Source organism: Mustela nigripes, chromosome 5 (genome assembly GCF_022355385.1).
Source record: "Mustela nigripes isolate SB6536 chromosome 5, MUSNIG.SB6536, whole genome shotgun sequence".
NCBI lineage: Eukaryota > Metazoa > Chordata > Mammalia > Carnivora > Mustelidae > Mustela > Mustela nigripes.
In genome coordinates, this window is record NC_081561.1 from 213,337 (window position 1) to 233,344 (window position 20,008).

The window sequence follows — 20,008 nt, forward strand, 5'->3', positions numbered from 1 at the left end:
GAGATCGTTTCAGAGTGTACTGGTTTTTAAAGCAGTTGGGGCTTAACAATGGTGGAACTGGTCCAAAACGACTTTACCTTACGTTAAATTAATGAAATACCTTGTCAAGGAGACCAGCCCCACTGCACCCAAGCAGACAGCAATTCCAAATCTACTGTAAATGATTAATTTAAACTGCATTATAGAATGCTTTGATACTATGCCCTAAAGAACAAAAATGATCTTGTAGCTAACAAAGTCAAAATAACATTTCCAAGTATTTGGGTTTTTTAAGTGTTCCTTTAAACTGAGGCTAGCCACCTTTTCTCTTGCTGCTGCTCCTGCATGTGTGGTGGAATTGTGGTTGAAGAGCCTCAACCAGTCATCTTGAGGTCCTAATGACCCCAGTGAGGGAAGGATCTCTGGCCTCCTTGGTAGTCAGTGCTCACTCATTCCTTGTGAGTCCTACTCAGGCTCTAATGAAGGTGGCCTGGGACTTTCTTCTATGCCCAGTGCAAGAGGATGCAGCTGTCAAAATAAAAATAGACCGTAAGATTGCTTTCAATGGCAGCAGTGGGGGAGGGAAGATTTGGTGAAGTGCTGCCCTTTCAAAGGAATGAAAGCAGTGGAATGAAAGCAAAGGAATGAAAGCCCCCAAAGGAAGTCTGTGGAATGTTTGACCAGCCAATCCTTAAAACAGAGAGAGGAAGATGCCCCCCCCCAATTATGTTTGGGAAATAGACAAAAATAAGCATAGAGGCAGGCAGACAGAGGGAGAAGCAGGCTCCCCATTGGACAGAGAGCCCAATGTGGGTCTCAATCCCAGGACCCTGGGATCATGACCTGAGCTGAAGGCAGAGGCTTTAATCCACTGAGCGACCCAAGCGCCCTCTTTTTAAAAATCAAGGGACAGATAGTAAATATTTTGAGCTTTGTGGGTCCTAAGTTTCCTGTGACAGTACACTGCTCTCTCCTGTACATGAAAGGAACGCTAGACAATACATAGATGAACAGGTGTGACTGTGTCCCAGTAAACATGGGCTTTTTGCCAACCATGCTGGCATCTTCCAAGAGTCTGTGTGCCAGCTATGTGGGGTGGTGTCTGGGCATTTAGAACAGGGAGCAGGAGCCAGCCTGAGATGGAGGGAGATGATGTCAGGGAAAGCTCTGTGGGTAGGGCTGGTGGGTTACATCAGGTGTGGTTCCACTAAGGGAGTGCCCCTGGGAGGAGTCCTGAAAGAGAAGGGTATTCCAGAGGAAACAAACACGGAGGAGAAGAAGGGACCCTGGGGAGGCGTGGGCAGGAAAGTACAGAACATTTGGAGAGATTCTCAGGCAGCCAGGTACCTGGAGTTTGGTGAGCTGGTGGAGGTGAGCTTGGGAGGTGAGTTGTAGACAAGTGCTGAAGGATTTTGAAGAGAATCTTTACTTTGCAGACAGGATGGATCCACTGATATGTTTTAGCAGCTGAGGCAAATTTACCTTTATATCTTTAACAAGTGGTAGCTTGTGATTCTGAAGTAGCTACTGCTGATTTCTCCTGATTTCCAAGCATCAGTTTTCAATCATGGTGATTTTTTTGGTATGGTCATTTATCATTAACATTCATTAAGTAATATTGTAGAATTACTTGGTTTGGAGAGATTGCTGAAACTGGCCCTGTTTTCATGAGTCACACTGAATACATCAGCGGTGCCAGACACAACTGAAATCACAGAAGAGGGCTTTCAGTGGTAGGTTGGAGCTGACGTGAATCTCCCTCACCTCCTTCCCATAACCCACCCATGCTGGCTCAAGGAAATTCAGTGTGCTGACCATGCCTACTTTAGCCTTTCATTGAAATAACTTGAGCAAAAATAAGCATTTGGGTCCTCATCTGTTGACCTGACAAGTCAAATGTATGTCCTTTTTTGACTAACCTGAAAGAAGCCAACAGGTGTTGGAGGTTTCTCATTTGCATTTTTTCTCACAAAATCAAACCAAAGGCTAAATCTTGTCTCTCCACTCTGACCTTCCCACCCCTCCCCACCCCATCAAGTACCACAGAGTTCTTGGAAGTTGTTATTTGTAGTAGTGTTTCCTAAATTTAGCTGGTGCAGGAAGAATCAGTGGCAAATGGGTGCCTGAAGAAAATGCATCTTCAATTTAGAGTATGTGTTATGTAGCACAATTCAAGGACTGTATTTATCTTCTGTGGTGATTTTCTACAGTAATTCCTATGAGATTTCTATTATGGTACAAACAAAAAAGGAGATTATCAAGAATCTTACCCCCTAGACCTTACATGGTTTTGTTTTGTTTTGTTTAGATCTTATTTATTTGAGAGAGAGAGAGAGTTTGAGAGAATGGGTGGGATGAGGGACAGAAGAAGCAGATTTCCCTTGGAGAGGGAGCCTGACCCAGGACGCAACCCCAGGACCTCAGGATCATGACCTCAGCTGAAAGCAGATGCTTAACAACTGAGCCACCCAGGCGCCCTGTTTTTGTTTTTTGTTTTTTGCTTTTATGCCTGCTTCCAGTTCTTAGTCCACAGACATACAAAGTTTTTCCAGAGGTATTCTTTCTATAGATATAATTCTGTATTCTACTTTTTCCCTTTAAAGAATGTTACTGGCTATGTGAAAGTTCTTAAATTGCGGAGAAATAATGATCAAACTCCATGGGCCAGGTACCAGCTTTGGCATCCATGTACATGGCATCCATATACATAGCCTAGGTGGAGATCTTTCTGTGCTTTGTCTGGAGTAAGATACTCCATGAAATGTAAGGCTGTCAAACCTTACAGGTACATCTGAGCAGTTTCAAGTCAGCAGTTGCCATCTTTTGGTCTATGACCTTCAGGAGTATGGCTAGACTAATTTTTTCAGATTACCTGCCTTTAGGTTTATATAAAAATGCAGAAGTGGGGTGCCTGGGTGGCTCAGTGGATTAAAACTTCTGCCTTCAGCTCAGGTCATGATCCCAGGGTCCTGGGATCGAGCCCAGCATTGGGCTCTCTGCTCAGCAGGGAGCCTCCTTTCCCCCCTATCTCTCTCTGCCTGCCTCTCTGCCTACTTGTGATCTCTGTCAAAAAAAAAAAAAAAAAAAAGTATAGAAGTAGTCAAATTCATAGAGATAGAAAGTAGAATTGGGGGTTACAGGGGATGGGGAGAAGGGTTAATGGGATTTAGTGTTTAATGGGCTCGGAGTTTCCATCTGGGAAGATGAAAAAGTTCTAGAGATGAGTGGTGGTGATTAGGATGTGAATATACATGATGCCACTGAGCTGTGTATTTAATAATGGTTAAAATGGTAAATTTTATGTGATGTATATTTTACTACAATAAAAAGTACAGAGTGATTGTCTCAAGTGGAAGAGACTTTTGTTTTTTATAGTGGTGTATAAACTGTGGTCTTGCTTCTGATCAAACTTAATTCTTTTTTAATTTTGTTTCTTTTTTGGAGTCAGATTTTTGGATAATTTGGGAATTAGGTCTAAGTGGAGTCCCCAGCTTACTTTGCTTACTTCATTAATGGGCATTAGATTATCAGTGTTAATAGATTTCCATGTGTAGGAATTGCAGAGCCCACTTCAGCGTGCCACTCTGTTAACTCATAAATGTGACTGTCAAAGAAAAAAATGTCATCTCTTTCAGAAGACTCCTCCTTTGTACATCCATATTGCTATTGGTATTTGGATGGGATAAGATGAGAAACCAAGATCCAAGATCAAGTCACTTTTATTAGCAGCTAAAATAATTTTTCCATCACATGGATTTCTTGATTCTGGCCTCTTAGTAACTCTATCTCCTACTCATGTTTCCTCTTAGGTTGTGAATAAGTCCTTGCAGAAAATAATTTTATTAGTTTTCCTGAGAGAGAGAAAACCAATTCTGAAGGCCTTGATCTTTCTTTTCTTTAGAAAAGTAGAATGTCAGATAGCTTCTCCAGAAGCCTCTTACTTATGTTTCAGAAAGAAAAGAACAGTGAATTTTAGAAATTGTACTTGAAACAAGCGAGAGTTTGATCTTTTTACTAGTCCTGAAATCAGAATCTTGCCCGTGTTTCTCAAGTACTTAACGATGTATCGTTTTAAGTGTAATCTTTAGTTTCAGCCCCAAAGAAAGGCAAAAACCTTACTTTTGGTGGTTACTATGCTTGTTGAAACAGAAAACAGAAAAATATTAGAACTTTTGAGAATAAGGACTTAGAAAGCCTTAAACTTTGTGCAAGAACAATCTCTGAAATACTTTCTTTCTTTTCAATCAATTGATATTTGTTGTCTCTTTCAAAACCTAACCTAAAAACTTCACCCCCAAAACTTTCTTTGGATGATCCCATTGAAATCTAACTTCTTTCTGGTATTTTCCTAATGTCTTTCCACACTATGTAATACTAACTGATGTGTTCCCTGTTATTATGAATATTCAGTGTATATGTGTTCAGTGTAAATATGAGGCTTTTTCTTAATTCTTTGTCTTTTCTTCCTTCTGGTCCTCACCTTATCAGTATTAATAGCATTCTCAGGATGTTATAGGCCATTCAAAATGCCATGTAGTCAGAAGAAATTATCTGCTCATTCTTTGTCCCTCCTAGAAATCAAGACAGTCTTAAAGCATAGACTGAGCCCTTTCCCTTAGCTAAACTGGTTTTTGTATTCTTTGGCTAGCTGCCTAAATTGAAAATCTGTAACTTGACACTTACTAGCTCCATGAAGTTTAATATTAATTGGCTTTCCACCAATCACTGTTTTGGAACATCATGAAAAGTACTAAATTCTTATCTATTTAATAATTTTCTTTCAAAGAAGATAATTTTAGTTTTAATGTTGTTGTTGTTGTTATTGTTGTATTAGTTTAAGAGGTAATATGTAGGAGCAAATATCACATAGCAAATCCTGTAGGAATGGAAACATTGCTGTTATTATTTTTATTTCCGTATAGTTAACATACAGTGTTGTATTAGTTTCGGCCTTACAATATAGTGATTCAAGGATTCTGTACATTACTCAGTGCTTATCATGATAAATGTGCTCTTAATCCCCTTCACCTATTTCACTCATCCCCACATCCACCTTCCCTCTGTTATTTTTATTACTTATGAGTTTTTCAGATTGTTCTAGAATTTTATTTTAGAACAAGATCTGTTACTTTTTTGCTTCATTTGTCATGTTTTCCATAATTTAAACACATCCTGCCCCATATCTCTGTCTCTACAAACCTCAATATGAGAGAATGATTTTTGGGGGGGGATTCCATTAATACTAGGACAATTTTAAGTCTCTCCACCTTGTAGCATTGAGGTCCTTAATGCTGTCAGCACTCTTGCTGCTTTCTGAATTAGTAATTAACTGCCATGAATTGTAAACATGTGCAGGCATCTGAAGACTTTTTTCAGGTACTGTATGTTCTGCAGTCTGTGGCCTGCAAGAAAGATACTTTTTGTGCTTTGTTAATGACTAAGCCAAGATAAATAGATGTTCTTGGGCTGTGAGCAGCTGAACCTCTTTGACAGTTTTGACTCCTTTCTTTACTGTATTTGCATAGTTTGTTCCCTTCTTATTGTAGATCACGGTGAGCTGATTCTTAACCAAGTTCTGGTGGTATGGACAGGCAGGAGGCTGGTGTCTAGAGCATGTGCCTGCAGTGTGCCCTTCCTATGTCATGGCTGAAAGTTCAGCTCTCTTATTTTTATGGTCCCCAGGCATGGGCACTTTATGATGGTTTTCTTCCTGTGTACTATTCCTGTAGTGTGATCTTCATGTTAATTGGTTTTCACCTTGTTCAACAGATATTTAGTGTTTACCATGTGGCAAGGAAGGTTCTTGTTGTTCTGCTTTTGAGAGAACATGATCTTATGTTTTCTATTTTCTCTGTCCTTCCTTAACAGTAGGGGATCCCCAAACTTGTGGCTGAGAGCTACTTTGTTCCTCCTTAGAAGCTTCACAGATGGGAAGCTGTAGCTGCCACATGCCCATCCCAGCTAGTGAGGGTGAGGGGCCCAGCATGGCTGAAAGTTGCCTCCTCATCAATCTGTGGGCATGAAGGGAGGAATACCCTTTGCTATCTTCCTGCATTTTACTCCTGCCATATGGGGCCAGCAGCCTTTTCTTTTTCTCATCAGGCACCAAAAAGGGGAATGGGACCCCACTCAGGGAACACCTGAAGGAAGTGAGGTGCTTTCCAATCACACTGCCATTGGAATTTATGGTGAATGCTCTTAATAAGCTAAGAGCTATTTAGCCTCCTCTTCTGGCCCATTATCTTCCTTTCCTTCTTTTTTTTTTTTTTTTTTTTTTTTCTTTCCTCTTATTGTATGGCCTGGGGTGATTTTAGATTCTGTTGGGATTAAGTGGCTGTCCATCAGCATGTGTGACAGGCAAGCATTTTTATCCTATGTTGGAGGGGATCCACCTCAGCATTCTTGATTGATTGAAGTTACCCAGGTGACAGTCACAGTGGTAAGGAGGGTGGAAACCTGAGACTCCTTCCCATCCCTCTGGAAGTTCTGGTCTGAATTAGAGGAAGTGTGTGGGAGGAAAGAATTTCATAAGCTTCTGGACCTGATCCATGGCCAACTCTCACTTAAAAGTAAAAGAAAAAAAGTAAATGAGTCATTCCAGTGACAGATTTATGAAATGATCAGTATGTGTATCTATACCAATAAGCGTGCTTGGCCCTGATGAAGGGAAGTAGTGAAATTACTTTTTTTTTTTTTTACAGTATCATTTCCTTTTCCATTTTCTTTCCTTTTAAATCACTGCTTTAATATCTCTCTGGATTTGGAGGTCCTTTAGAACTTCAGACAACTGCTTTGTTATTTCCAGCAGAGCCCAGTGTCCAGGAAGAAATGAGGACAGACAGAAGGAGGCAATTAGGGATGACAAAGTGAAGGTTGAATGTGGGAAGAACATAGTCCAGCAGCTTATCCTTAAACTTTACCCTCGACATGTTCAAACCTGTTAGGTCTCATGTAAAGTATTCTCACATGGAGAAGCAATAGTAAAACTCATTTCAAGAGTTTGTTGGAAGATGTAATGATTGACTCAGAGCTTAAAAAAAAAAAAAAAGTAAGTGTATATGAATTAAGCAGGAAAAAAAAATTTTTTCTGACCTCTCCTAATACTAGGAGACCCAGAGGGGAATTTTATCTTTTAGGTCTTAGTGAGAGACAGCTGATTGCACGCTGAACTGGTTTAAGCAGGAAGGTATTTTTTAAGAGATAGTTGAGATCTTATGTTCTCAGAAGAGCTGAAGAAACAGACTTTCAGCTGAAGTTAAAGGAACAACACTCAGACCACATCACACAACTGGTGAGATCTGCTGCCACGTCTGCCCCCAGAACCACCTGCTTCTACTGCCACCTGCACCTGCCAAGCAGGTGCTCTTTACCCACCTGACTTGTCCCATGTCCTGTTTCCAAATCCACCTCAAGTAGGTGTGTCATATGATGAAACCAGGTCCTGAGTCTACACCCTAATAGCAAAGGAGATTGAGAAATGTAGTTTACATGGATTCTGTATTGGAAAATAGAATTCACAATGTCTTGAAGTATCAACGTGTGGAGGTCTAGAAGAGTTTGGGGTAGCCACAAATTTGGATGTTCCTTACTAGACTACATTAGTAAATATACCACAGAAATGCCTCATATGAATTAGCAATAAAATTTTAATAATCAACTGCAAAAAATTCAAATAATTCTAAAAGACAAGTTATTTTATGACTTTATTTGCTGAGGTACTTGTGGTAGTCTATATATTTCTATATGTTTCTCCTTCATTAACTCTCTTAGCTTAGTTACTTTTTTAGTGTTTGATGTGTTTCTTCCCCTACTTATTTTTCATGACATGGTGGCAAGATCCTATGAGATTAGGCTATCAAAGGAGAAAGGGTTTAAAAATGGTTCCTCTAAGTTCTCACAGAACCATATTGTTTGGCAAAGATTGCTGAGATTTCTAGATTTTGTTTTTTACATGACATTGAAGACCTCTGGAACTATAAATCCCTCTGAAGAAGAAACAACCAGGTTTTTAAAAAATATATTTAATTAATTATCTAATTAATTAGTTAATGTATTTATTTGAGATAGAGCATAAGCAGGGGGAGGGGCAGAGAGACAGCTAGACTCCTCCCTGCAGACCAGGGAGCCCAATGTGGGGTTCAATTTGAGGACCCTGAGACCATGACCTGAGAAGTCAGACACTTAACTGACTGAGCCATTCAGGTGCTCCAACCAACCAGGTTTTTAATAAAACTTAAATTTAGCATGGCTGGGGCACCTGGGTGGCTCAGTGTATTAAGCCGCTGCCTTCGGCTCAGGTCATGATCTCAGGGTCCTGGGATCGAGTCCCACATCGGGCTCTCTGCTCGGCGGGGAGCCTGCTTCCCTTCCTCTCTCTCTCTGCCTGCCTCTCTGTCTACTTGTGATCTCTCTCTGTCAAATAAATAAATAAAAATCTTTAAAAAAAATTTAGCATGGCTTTTTATAGCATGAATTTACACAGACATTTTTTATAGATTTTTATGGAGACCTATATGAAGTTCATTTTTTGGTTTTCAAATTAGACCATTCTAAAAGTTTGGTACACAAACTTTTACTCTTTTGAAAAACAAGCAAAATCAAAATAGAGATGCCTCTGGGGCGCCTGGGTGGCTCAGTGGGTTAAGCCGCTGCCTTCGGCTCAGGTCATGATCTCAGGGTCCTGGGATCGAGTCCCACATCGGGCTCTCTGCTCAGCAGGGGTCCTGCTTCCCTTCCTCTCTCTCTGTGATCTTTTCCCTTCCTCTCTCCTACTGTGATCTCTCTCTGTCAAATAAATAAATAAAATCTTTAAAAAAAAAAATAGAGATGCCTCGGTGACTCAATCATTAAGCATATGCCATCAGTTCAGGTCATGACCCCAAGGTCCTGGGATCAAGTCCCACATTGCATTCCTTGCAAGGAGCCTGCTTCTTCCTCTGCCTGCTCTGCCTGCCACTCCCCCTGCTGTGCTTTGTCTCTCTCCCTCTATAACAAATAAATAAATAAAATCTTTTTAAAAAAATCAAGATATTTTGAATGTGTAAATTCCCAGCAAACATCAGGGAAACTATAATTTTCCAATTACTAAAATTTGATGTAGAATACTCTGTAATGTAACATTATAATTTAGTCATCATGTTAAGGATTTTACTTAAAGTGCTTCCTTTTTGGTCACTTGGGATCTTAAATAGATTTTTTTTAAATGTTGGATATATAAACAAGCATCTGAAATGATAGTTTTGAAACGTTGACACTTACTGGAAAGCACTCAATTATTTCACTTTTTTGATAAACCTTATCTAAGCCTACAAACTGTTTGCAAGCCAGAGCATGAATATTCATATGCACGGTCAAGGAAATGACCAGGAACCTTAATTAAAAAGTTTCCTCTGGTTCCTTGGCAACAAAGAATGAGGGAAAAACTTCTCCTTTTTACTTTTTATTTTTGATCTGAGTAAACAGTTCCTTTAACTAGTATTCTACACTAAGTATCATCTTTTTATTATATTTTTATTATTCTACAGGGGGTTAAATACCTGTGCATTCCAGCAGCAGATTCACCGTCTCAGAACCTGTAAGTGGTTTTTTCCTATATTTTTGGAGATATTAAAAATGAATAAAGACCAGTAAAGTCAAGTAAGTTAAGTGCCGTGACGTCATCAGAGCCATGGGACTCTTGATGCCAAGCATAGAGGTCTGTGCTGCGAAGTTAGAGCTGTAGCAGGAGGTACACTGTTTGTTTGCCAGTCCTTCAACTATACAACACTGACTGATGGAATGTCTACAAGAAGAGGCTCATTTTTAGAAATGATGCCTCAAACCAACTTTTAGCATGTTTATCCTCTCTCTAGAAGCAAAGGTTTAAAGAAGCTAATGGGTTTTGCCTAAGACAGCACCATCCAGTAGAAATAGACTATGAACCACAAATGTAAGCCATGCAGGTAATTTTAAATTTTCTAGGAGCCAAATTAAAGAGTAAAAAAGGAAAGGTGACAATAATTAGGTTGTGGTTAGGCTTCAGCAGAATGGGGGACAGGTCTTTGGAGACCCACAGCAATCACAGCTTTAAACATTCACACTGTTTGGTGTCTACAAGTGACCTAGAAAGACCACGATATGGAGTTAAGTTTTACTGAAGCATGGATTTGAACCTTGCAGGCTGAGGGACTGGAGCAGAATTGAAGTACTGAGCCATTCAGTGTATCTGGTAGACACCAGCCTCTGCTTCTCAGGCTGGCCTCATGCTTATGTTGCATGTCACATACAACAACCCTGCTAGTATTATACATTACCGCATTTTATTAGGAAAGTTGTAAACTAAGGTGGTGTTTGTAAATTTGGGAGTCTGCAGACCAGTCAGGATTCATCCTTCACGATTCTTAAACTCTATCGCTTACAAATCCTGCACATTGGAATTACATACCACATAATCTTCTGTTTAGTATCCCAATTGTCTCACATCTCTGAAAGCTATTGAACACTGAAACATCAGCCAATCTTGATTTTTATTGCTGGACAGCAGATTTTTCACAGATTATACAATAATTTTGAGAGATCTACCTGTTTGGGGGGAAGAAAAAACAAAAAGCGTTGCCAGAGTCAGATCGATTGCTGTGGGGAAAGATGTGGGAAAGCAGGTGGGTAGGACAGGAGACAGGTGGTATATAGTTAGACCAGGAAAGGTACATTGGAAAACAGGCACAGATAACATTCTATGCAAGACTTGTATTCACACTAACTCTGTATTTCACAGAAAAAGCCAATCTTTAAAATCGAGGATGGTGGAGGAAAGATTTTACTAGGATCACTAGGAAAACTGTAGCAACCTATGTCTAGGAGAAGCAGCACCAGAGAACTTCCTTGGTTACTAGTCGTGTCAAGAAACAGAAGTGGTTGGAAGGGCATGGCGTATACGGAAGGAAGTGAGCCACTGCCTTTCTTTGGAGACCACAGCAATCTTCTGCCCATGTTTTGGTGGCTATTTTTAGAACAGTTGCTTTGCTCTTATCTCAAACTGAGATTCTAACGTACTGTGAACTTATCAATACCTGATTGGCAATGACTCTAAGGAGGAATCAGATTGTAACACATTCTGGGCATTTGTTGTCAGAGAAGGTAGCCACCTGTACTCGATTGCCCCCAGGACTTTTCAGCTTTGCTAGGAGCCAAGCACTGTGCTTGATGTCCAGGACAATGACTGATGTATGAAATGAAGATTGAGCATTGAGCAGCCCTACATTATATAAACAAGTAAGCAGTAGACCTTGATGTTAGATATCTTAACTTTAAAACTAGTTGCATCTACCTTGACAAGTCATTTAAACCCATCTGAGCTTCAGTTCCCTCATTTGAAAAATTCCTGCCTTCAGGATTTTTGAAGACAGATCACATATCTATGAACTCTAAGCACTTTTGAAAATCAGAATATACTTTTACTGTCTTCAGGGTGTATAAATATATCTTGAGAGTTACAAAAGAAGATAGTTGAAATAACAAGCTTTGGTGCTCAGGAGGCCCACTTCAGTGGAATATTTGAAAGATTTCTTTACATGGAAAGGCCAGAGTGACAGAAAATATTTCTCTGAGTTGCAGTGTCTCATGGGTCAGTTCAGATCTGGCAAAACCAGCCCAAACACAGTCACCTTGGGTCCAGAGGACTAGCCCGTAAGATTTGAATTTGTTCTCTCCCATCCTAAATATGTGCAGAGGTCTTGTTAAGATGAATGATTTTTCTTTTTAGCCCTTTCCTCACATCTTGGTGAAAGTGTAGTGTAGGATTCCAATAGGTAGTTATTATAGCACCCAAGTGTAAAGCTAATGACAGAGAGAACTTGAGGAGAATGTGCCACTGCTACTATTTTGAGTGAAGTCCTATAGCAGTACAACCTCTGTTTCAGTTGGAAAATAAAGTCCAGGCCATAACTCATCGAAAGGCAGAAAAGCTGGCACTCTCTTGTTGGGAGTTACGTTCATAAGCACTCATGTGATTCTTTGGGGAAACTTTTAGTTTTAATCCATTAGTAATAGCAAATCCTATGCATTAAATAAGGATTTGGGCACATCGATGTCCATGATTCTATAAATACTTCTTGCTCTACTGAAGTTACATGGAAATTGTGGAGTTAAGTTTGGAATATGAGTATACTTTGTATGTTAAGAGACAGCCTATGAAATAGCTTGAGTTTCTCTTTTCTTGTTACAAATATTTTATTGAAAGCATAATGTGCCTTTTATCAGTGAGCATGCTTTTATGATATAATTAGACCATGGCCAGCAGAACACTTGATTCTGTTTATATGACCCACCTCACTGCAGGTAGCTTGAAGTAATTACTCCGCAAATATTAGGAACATATAGGCTGATGTGAACCTTTATTTTCTGTACCATTAACCAATGTAGGTGGTCAGGAGATAAATAATATTAATGCTCTGGTTAACAAAAACAGGAGAAATCATGTCTGTCATTTGGAAAATATGCCCTGGGTAACTCAGATGAGTAGAACTAGTAGTTCGTTAGTCTGGCCATTTTCAGTTACGAATACCCGAGAATTCTTATATTTAATGACAAAATAAATTTTAAAAAACTGTATCCCTGTACTTACAAACTTATAAAATTATTTCTCACTTCGGATATAATTTAATAAATATAATATATATTTAATATAATACCCTAAGTCTCTCCCCATAGATGCTTATACCAACAGGAATTCTTCTTGCCAATTATGCTTAGTAAGAGGTTTGTGACCTTTTGAAACTAACTGCTTCACTTGGCATTCAGTGGCTGTAAACTGCCCAGAAAGGTCATTTTTCTGTCATGGCTTTAATCCTCATAAACTCCCCCTCTGATCTTCCAGGAACTTAAAAACGCAGAAACCTGGTAGAGATAACATTAGCACATTAAAATCTTAGCCCAGTTCCCCCAACCACCTTGCCTTTCAAAGTCAGGAAATGTGAAAGTTCAAGTTCTCATAGTCATTATAACCCCACAGACCCAGGTTGGTGTGTTTTGCATGATTTGTCACAATTAGAGGCATCCTTGAGTTTATATCAAATGCAAAGGCCGCATGTTCTCTGGCCCATGTGGCTAGAATTTCTCAGACTTTGAGAAATAGTTGCTTTTGCTTTCTTTCTGTAGTTTCTTATGCAGGTCATTTTTAGCCTCATTTCTCTCATCTGTAAAATACCTATCTAACACAATTTTTGTAGTATAAGGTAGATAAGTGAAAGTGTTTTTTATGAACTCTAAGCATTTCTAAAAATATGATTATATTTGCTGTCTATCCAAGAAAGAAGTATTAATGTATTTTGAGAGTGAATTACTGAACTATTAATGTATTTTGAGAGTGAACTACTTGAGAGGGAATTACTGTAATTCACTCAAAATACATTAATACTTCTTTAATTAATGAATAAATAACTAATTTATCAATGAATAAAGAACTACTCATTCTTATATTAATATTTATTAAATTGGTATTTTGTATTTAGACATTGTTAAAGGAATAATTACTTTTTTTTAAATCTTTTTTAATCTTCTTGAAGTCCAGGAAAGTTTGATCTGTGCTGTGGAGTTGGTAGCATTGCATCATTACAATAGAGACTTTGTGACATTCAGTGGTTTGAGTATTGAGCAGGTCTCTAAATTTTTTGAGGTTTTTGTGGGGAGAAGAGGTATTAGCAATACAGTAAGCTTATATTTAAAGTATCAGTAAAACTTCCTTGCCTTATTCTACCTCCTTATCTTTTTGTGTATGTGTTGTTTAGTTTAGCTGATGTCTTCTGTACATCCAGTTCTCTCTTTCACTCATTTACAGTTGTTTTTGTTTTAATTATTAAAAAGCAACTTTGAAAGATCAAAGTGATGTGGGCCCTTGGAGTGCTGTGGTGGTCCTATTTCCAGATAGATTCATACTTACCTGAGCATCCGTGTGCACACACACACATGCTCATCCGTGACTCCTGAGGACTTTACAGCCCATAGAAATGAGAAATACTCAGAAAAGTCATATTGAGTTTTCCATAAGACTTGACTTTTTTAATTTAACTATTTTTTAGTCTTCCTTTTTTTTATTAAAGATTTTATTTATTTATTTGACAGATAGAGATCACAAGTAGACAGAGAGGCAGGCAGAGAGAGAGGAGGAAGCAGGCTCCCCGCTGAGCAGAGAGCCCGATGGGGCTTGATCCCAGGACCCTGAGATCATGACCCGAGCTGAAGACAGTGGCTCATAACCAACTGAGCCACCCAGGTGCCCCAACTATTTTTTAGTCTTAAACTATATCCTCCTTGTTTTTCTAGTGTTCAACTACTCTTTGTGAAATGACATTATAATAGGTGGTAAAGAGGGTTTTGTTTTGTTTTCAAAATGACTTTATGTGACAAAATGAAAAGCATGATCATACCACATGTGTGTTTTAATTCCCCCAATTAAAAACAGTGTTTAAGTGCAGGAAATATGAAATTTGGGAAATCATTGATATAAATATGAGTAGTTTGTGTGTGTTCAAAGCTGTGTGCCGATAGAGCAGCTCTGCCATGTACTACTGTAGAATGTTCCTTCCTGCTTTCTTCTGGGTGGCGTGAAAGCTTTACTGTGTTCCAGCTGGGCCCACACAGAGCCTGGGGGCCTGCGCTGATCCTGCCCTAGGAGAAACAGCTTTCTGATCTGAGCCCACCTTCCAGAGCACAGGCTCACTCACTCAGAACTTTCTACCCGCTTGTTTTTTGCTTTTTTGCTTTTTTTTTAAAGCATTCTTTTTTCAGGAGGAAAAAAATAAAGAGTGCTTATCTTTCTTGTTTTCTCCTCCTTTGCTTTCATATACAACATACATGCACATATATGCTTCTGAGTACACATAAATACACACATGTGTATGTATGTGGGAAGGAGAAGTGTCCTGAGTCTCCATGGCTTTCGCTCTCAGTACAGCCTGCTCTGATACTGCTGGCTTTGGAGTAAGCCCAGCTACCATTCAAGATACATGACCAGATCCCTTGGGCTACTGCTCAGATAAGCAGAGTCCTCAGCAGGAGAAGGCTGTCTCTGATCCCATAGTCTGCCTGTGGGCTGTCACAGGCTGTCTGTGATCTCACAGCCTCCATATCTCGTAGTCTTGGAATAAGAACTAGTTGTCAGCCTCAAAAAATGAGCATCATGGGGTGTAGTTTTGCTAGATTCCATCCACCATCTGTTTTGTGCATCTCCGAAGGTCAGGGAAACCTGGCTGGTCCTGTCTCTTGGCCTCCAGACAGAGAGAGGGAGGAGGCCCTTCAAGGGGAGGACAGCCAGAAAAAACTGAGAAAGAGGGACAGTGGCAACTGCAGAGCTGAGTTTGCTGAGCCCCCACAGAGGATGGTTCTCCTCTGAAGTGCCCTCTGCCCTACCCAAGGTGTTCTTTTCAGATTGCTGGCAGCAGCAAGCACTATGAGGTAAGTTTGTGACATATATAGGTGGATGAGCCCCACTGGCTTTCCTCCAACAGAACTTATACACATGTCTTTTTATGGAAGTGAGGGTACAAAATGAAGAGAAACAAAATGAAGAGCAAGAATAGGGAACCTATGTTCATTGTAACAGCCTGTGGTGGGATGGTGCTTAAGATGTGTGCTTCTGCTTCACATCAGAGAATTGGGCAACAAGAGCCAGAGTCGCGGGTATTTCCTGTGTGGAGGAGCTAGTTTAGTGACCAGAGCTAGAGTTTATGTCATCAGCTTCCCTGGAAATAACCCCCACTCCCTGCAACACACCAAAGCAGTAGTAAATGTGCTGCCTCCTGGCTTTACTTGGAAAAAGCACTTCTAGGAATGTCTGCTTGGTGTGGCCTCATGCCCAACTGTGTTTATGAGTCAAGTTTTGTGGTGGGGCTTTGAGCCATCTCTTCAGTGGCATGATTTACACTCCTGAGCTGGGCTGTGAGCTGTCCTCTCACAGACGTCTGCCCTGGGGTTCCACAGCCCTTGCCCCAACATGGTGGTGGGCAGGAGCCATCTGTAGGTTTGTCCTAGACTTAAGGTTGGTACGGTTAGAACTGAAAGAGGAAAGGGCTGGAAAGGAGGTGGGGGCACCTCCTCATGACTTCCTTGGCCCTTTAGCTCTTTCACACATACTCTCTAGGCTCTGGCAGGTTTGCATGTCGCCCTACTGACCCCACTCCCACCCCACGGTCTTATCCTGAGAAAGGACAGGAAAGACTGACTTTTGAACCCAGATACACCCCACAGTATTTAAGACCTGGGTTTCATCGTGCATGTGGTTTGGTACATGGAATAAAATCCAGATAGAAGTAGTTGTTACCACTCTCAGGTTTCAGTAAAGGGATTCGTTTGTTATCACTTTGCACGATCTTGGTGAGCTCCACAGCACTGACCATGTTCCCCTAAAACACAAAGTCCTACTCACTTCAAGGGCCCTGGTAACTTTCACGTCACTCGGGCCTTTGCACTGTGTTCTAGAAAGAGACCCATAAAGGACAGGCATGAGTATAAGCAGGCATGGAGAGGACTCTCAGAACCTTTGGCTCCCCCAGCATGGCCGACCTTGTGGACAAATGTATACCCTCTAGGCCACTGCTAGACTGAAGTCAGGGATGAGCTCTGATTTCTGGGCAGCCTGTCCTGGTACTGGGATCTGCAGTCAGACCCACCCTACCCTCTGGCATGTCTGCTGTGTACAGTGACCAACAGAGGAGGACAGGTTGCATTGTGTAAAGCATGAAGCAGATGGCAGATGGGCAGCCTGTAGCCACTCCTAGGCCAGATGAGTTGGCTCAATGTTTTTACTTTCTTTTATTTATTTATTTATTTATTTTGTTAGTAGGCTCCACACTGAGATGTGAAGTCCAATGTGGGGACTGAACTCACAACCCTGAGATCAACACCTGAGCTGAGATCAAGAGTCGGAAGCTTAACCAACTGGGCCACTCAGCTGCCACCTAGCTCAGTGTTTTTAAAAGTGTTGAATTGGTTGTTGTTATCAGGTAGATTGTCTTTGACTAAAGGAGCAGGGTGATGATGTTTTAAGTTACAGAGAAATTTACTTTAAGCCTTGACTAAGAAACCTGGTGGTGGGTGCTCCCAGGCCCGGGCATCAGTACCCTGAGGTCTCCCTTTGCATCCTGCTGCCTCTCCACCCCAGCGGCTTATCATCTGTGGTTACAGGGCAGCTGATACAGCTATAAGCATGACGCTTACTTCCAGTTTCCTAGCAGGAAAACTGGGGCAGAGATAGATAACTTTCATTAGGAAGAGAAAACTTTTCCAGAAGTCCCTACCCCACAACCTTTTCTTTTCTTCTCCGTGGCTGGAATCAGAGGGAAGGGGGACTATCCTGACAAACTTTGCTGCCCCAAACGAAATCAGCACAACTCAAGATGTCTGCCACAGTTTCAATACTTAAAAATTGGAAGGCTTCACTGCAGACTATTTTTGCTTGAGAGACAAGCTCTAACAGCACTGAGCCTTCTCTCCTGCCTCCAGTGGGCCAGGCTTCTTCCAGTCACATCACAGTGGCCCCATCCCTTCACCCCTCTGGTGCATTCAGCTTCACTGCCCGGCTTCCAGCTTTCTGCCTTACAATCCTTTCTGAGATCTCTTTCAGTACTGACATTTCAGTTTTCAGGAATTACAGCAGGAATCTTTTCTTGCCTGTTTTAGAGCAAGCCAGCATTTGTGAGTATAGTTGCAATGCCCGGAGTCCTTTTATAAGTGTATGTCTGGGAGCATTTGTGCCTGGGAAAGTTAGCGGAAGTGTGTCTTGCAATGTTCTCATAGTTAAAGACTTTAAGTAAGTGGAGTCCTTGGGTTCGATTCCCTAGGACTTTTGATCATGCCTTATGGCTGGTTATGGAATATGTATGTGTATGCATGCACATTTATAGTTTCTATAGTTTCCTGTTTTGTCCCTCCATCTTAATCTAGCTGGACACCTCTACTTAGGTTGCTAAGTTTCTTCTGTATTTAATACCTGGCTGAGTTTGTTATGCCATACCTGAATTTCTCATTATTACATTCATTTGTCCTATTATCCTTCATGAAACAATAGACCTAGCTTGTGTGGTTGGAAACTAATTTTCAGTCTTCCATGAACCTCCTGCAGCTTTGCAGTGTCCAGTAAATAGTACTCAGTTGGTGTTTAAAAGAGGATGGATTTATTCCATGAGCAACTTTAGGTCTTTTGCTGCTCTGTAAGTCAATCAAAGGTAGAAGACCTCCAAAAGCATGTACTCTGTAGGTGCTTTGGAGTGTTTATAATTAGCCTACCAGTCAGTCCAGAACATGCTCTAAATGATGCTGGTACATGCATTCAGGAGAAAGGGTGTTAAAAAAGCTAAGGGTCAGAAGAAGTAAGGATCATGGTTTCATTGTCATAAAGGACTTAAGAGTTTGCAAAGTATATTGACATATATCACCTTGTTCAACACTGTAAGACATTATTTGCACTTTATAACTGAAGTTAAGGGAAACTAAGTGACTCTCCCAAGGTCACACAGCCAGTAAGTGGCTGAGCAGGGATTGGAGCTCTATTTTCCCTTTTCCTACAGCCCTCTGACAACATGCTGACAGGATGTAACAAAGTCAAAGGAGACCAATATGGGAGGGTATTATTAGGTTTTTCAGATCATCAAAAGTAAACTACCTCTTAGCACTGGGGAGCCTGCAGGATACAGGCACCTTCTTCACCTGGATGTTATTGAATGTGCACAGCTGGTGTGTAGATCATCAGTGTGGGGTCACTAGTATGCTCTTGAACATTCAGTGGCTCCAACCAACCCCTGGGCTAGGCAGAAACCACCGCCCACACATACCAGTCAGTGGCAACTCTGTGTTTCAGGGATTCCTTGCAAAGAAATTCTGAAAATCCCAGAAGATGGGCAGCCCTCCCCAGGTCCCAGCATTGTGTGTGACAGATTCTAAAGCTGAGGCAGCTCCAGCCCCAGACAGTGTGACCATGGTTTTGAAGCTGTGGGACTCTGAGACCTTTTCAAGAAACCTCAGGTGGATTTTTCTTTTCATCATATGTTGAGTAAAGTAGAGAGATGTCACTTCTCTCTTTTTTCTCCCCCCACAGGACAAGACATTTCAAAGAAAGTATTAAATTCATTCATGAGTGCCGCCTCAGGGGTGAGGGCTGTCTTGTACACTGGTATGTATGCCTCTGCCTAATCATAGCCTGTTGTTTCTGCTCAGCCTGATTTCTCTCAGTGGTTTTTCTGTGTGTTTAGATTAGTTATTTCATCTCCTAATAGTTCTGTCTGCTCTCTGAATCTTGAATACACACTCTATCTGACCCCTGCCATCAGGGGTCATCTGTTAGTCTTCATTTGTTTTTGATGAAAGAGAATGCTATAATTTTTTTTTTCATTTTCACTTAGGATTTTCATTTCCACAGTTAGGATTTCTGTTGGGTCTGTCAAGGCTACTGGACAGGAACCTCTTTTCTAACCCATGTCCATTATTCCCTTGGAATAGCCTCCTATGGAGGGTACAGATTTTGTGGGATCATCCCTCAGTGCTCTTTCAAAACACTGTTTCTTTCTGGAGAGTTTTGATCACGTATTTAGCACGTGTTTAGCACTGCATGAGTGTAATACCAGAATGACCATTTCTTCTCCTTTTAGAGATGGGGGCTTTTATATGTGTTTAGCTTCGTACTTTGCTTTGAAAAGATCTGAATAGACTCTTAGAATCAAACAGTTTATATACAGCTCTCCACCTGCATTCAGCTACACTTTGTATAGATACGAATACATATAAATGAGTACATACACATTGCAAAGAAAATGCTATAATACACACAACCCAAGGACAATGCACACAAAGTTCTTAGCACTGTGCCTGGCATGTGGTAGGCTCTCAGTGAATGTTAGCTCTCATATTTTACTTTTTTTTTATTTTTATTTTTTAATTTTTTTTTAAAGATTTCATTTATTTATTTGAGAGAGAGAGATCACAAGTAAGCAGAGAGGCAGGCAGAGAGAGAGGGGGAAGCAGGCCCTCCGCTGAGCAGAGAGCCCGATGCGGGGCTTGATCC

The 20,008-nt window shown here is 40.7% G+C and overlaps 1 protein-coding gene across 6 annotated transcripts in view; it reads left to right on the forward strand.

Moving 5' to 3' along the window:
* Positions 1 to 20,008, forward strand: part of DUSP22 (dual specificity phosphatase 22) — an 80,253-nt gene that overhangs the window by 45,509 nt on the left and 14,736 nt on the right. For 5 of the 6 annotated variants that reach the window (XM_059399315.1, XM_059399316.1, XM_059399313.1 and 2 more), the window contains exons 4-5: positions 9,504 to 9,553; positions 19,046 to 19,120. In XM_059399315.1, coding sequence (XP_059255298.1) covers positions 9,504 to 9,553; positions 19,046 to 19,120 — 125 coding nt within the window. The remainder of the gene's footprint in view (positions 1 to 9,503; positions 9,554 to 19,045; positions 19,121 to 20,008) is intronic. The other variant, XM_059399318.1, reaches the window with a different exon arrangement.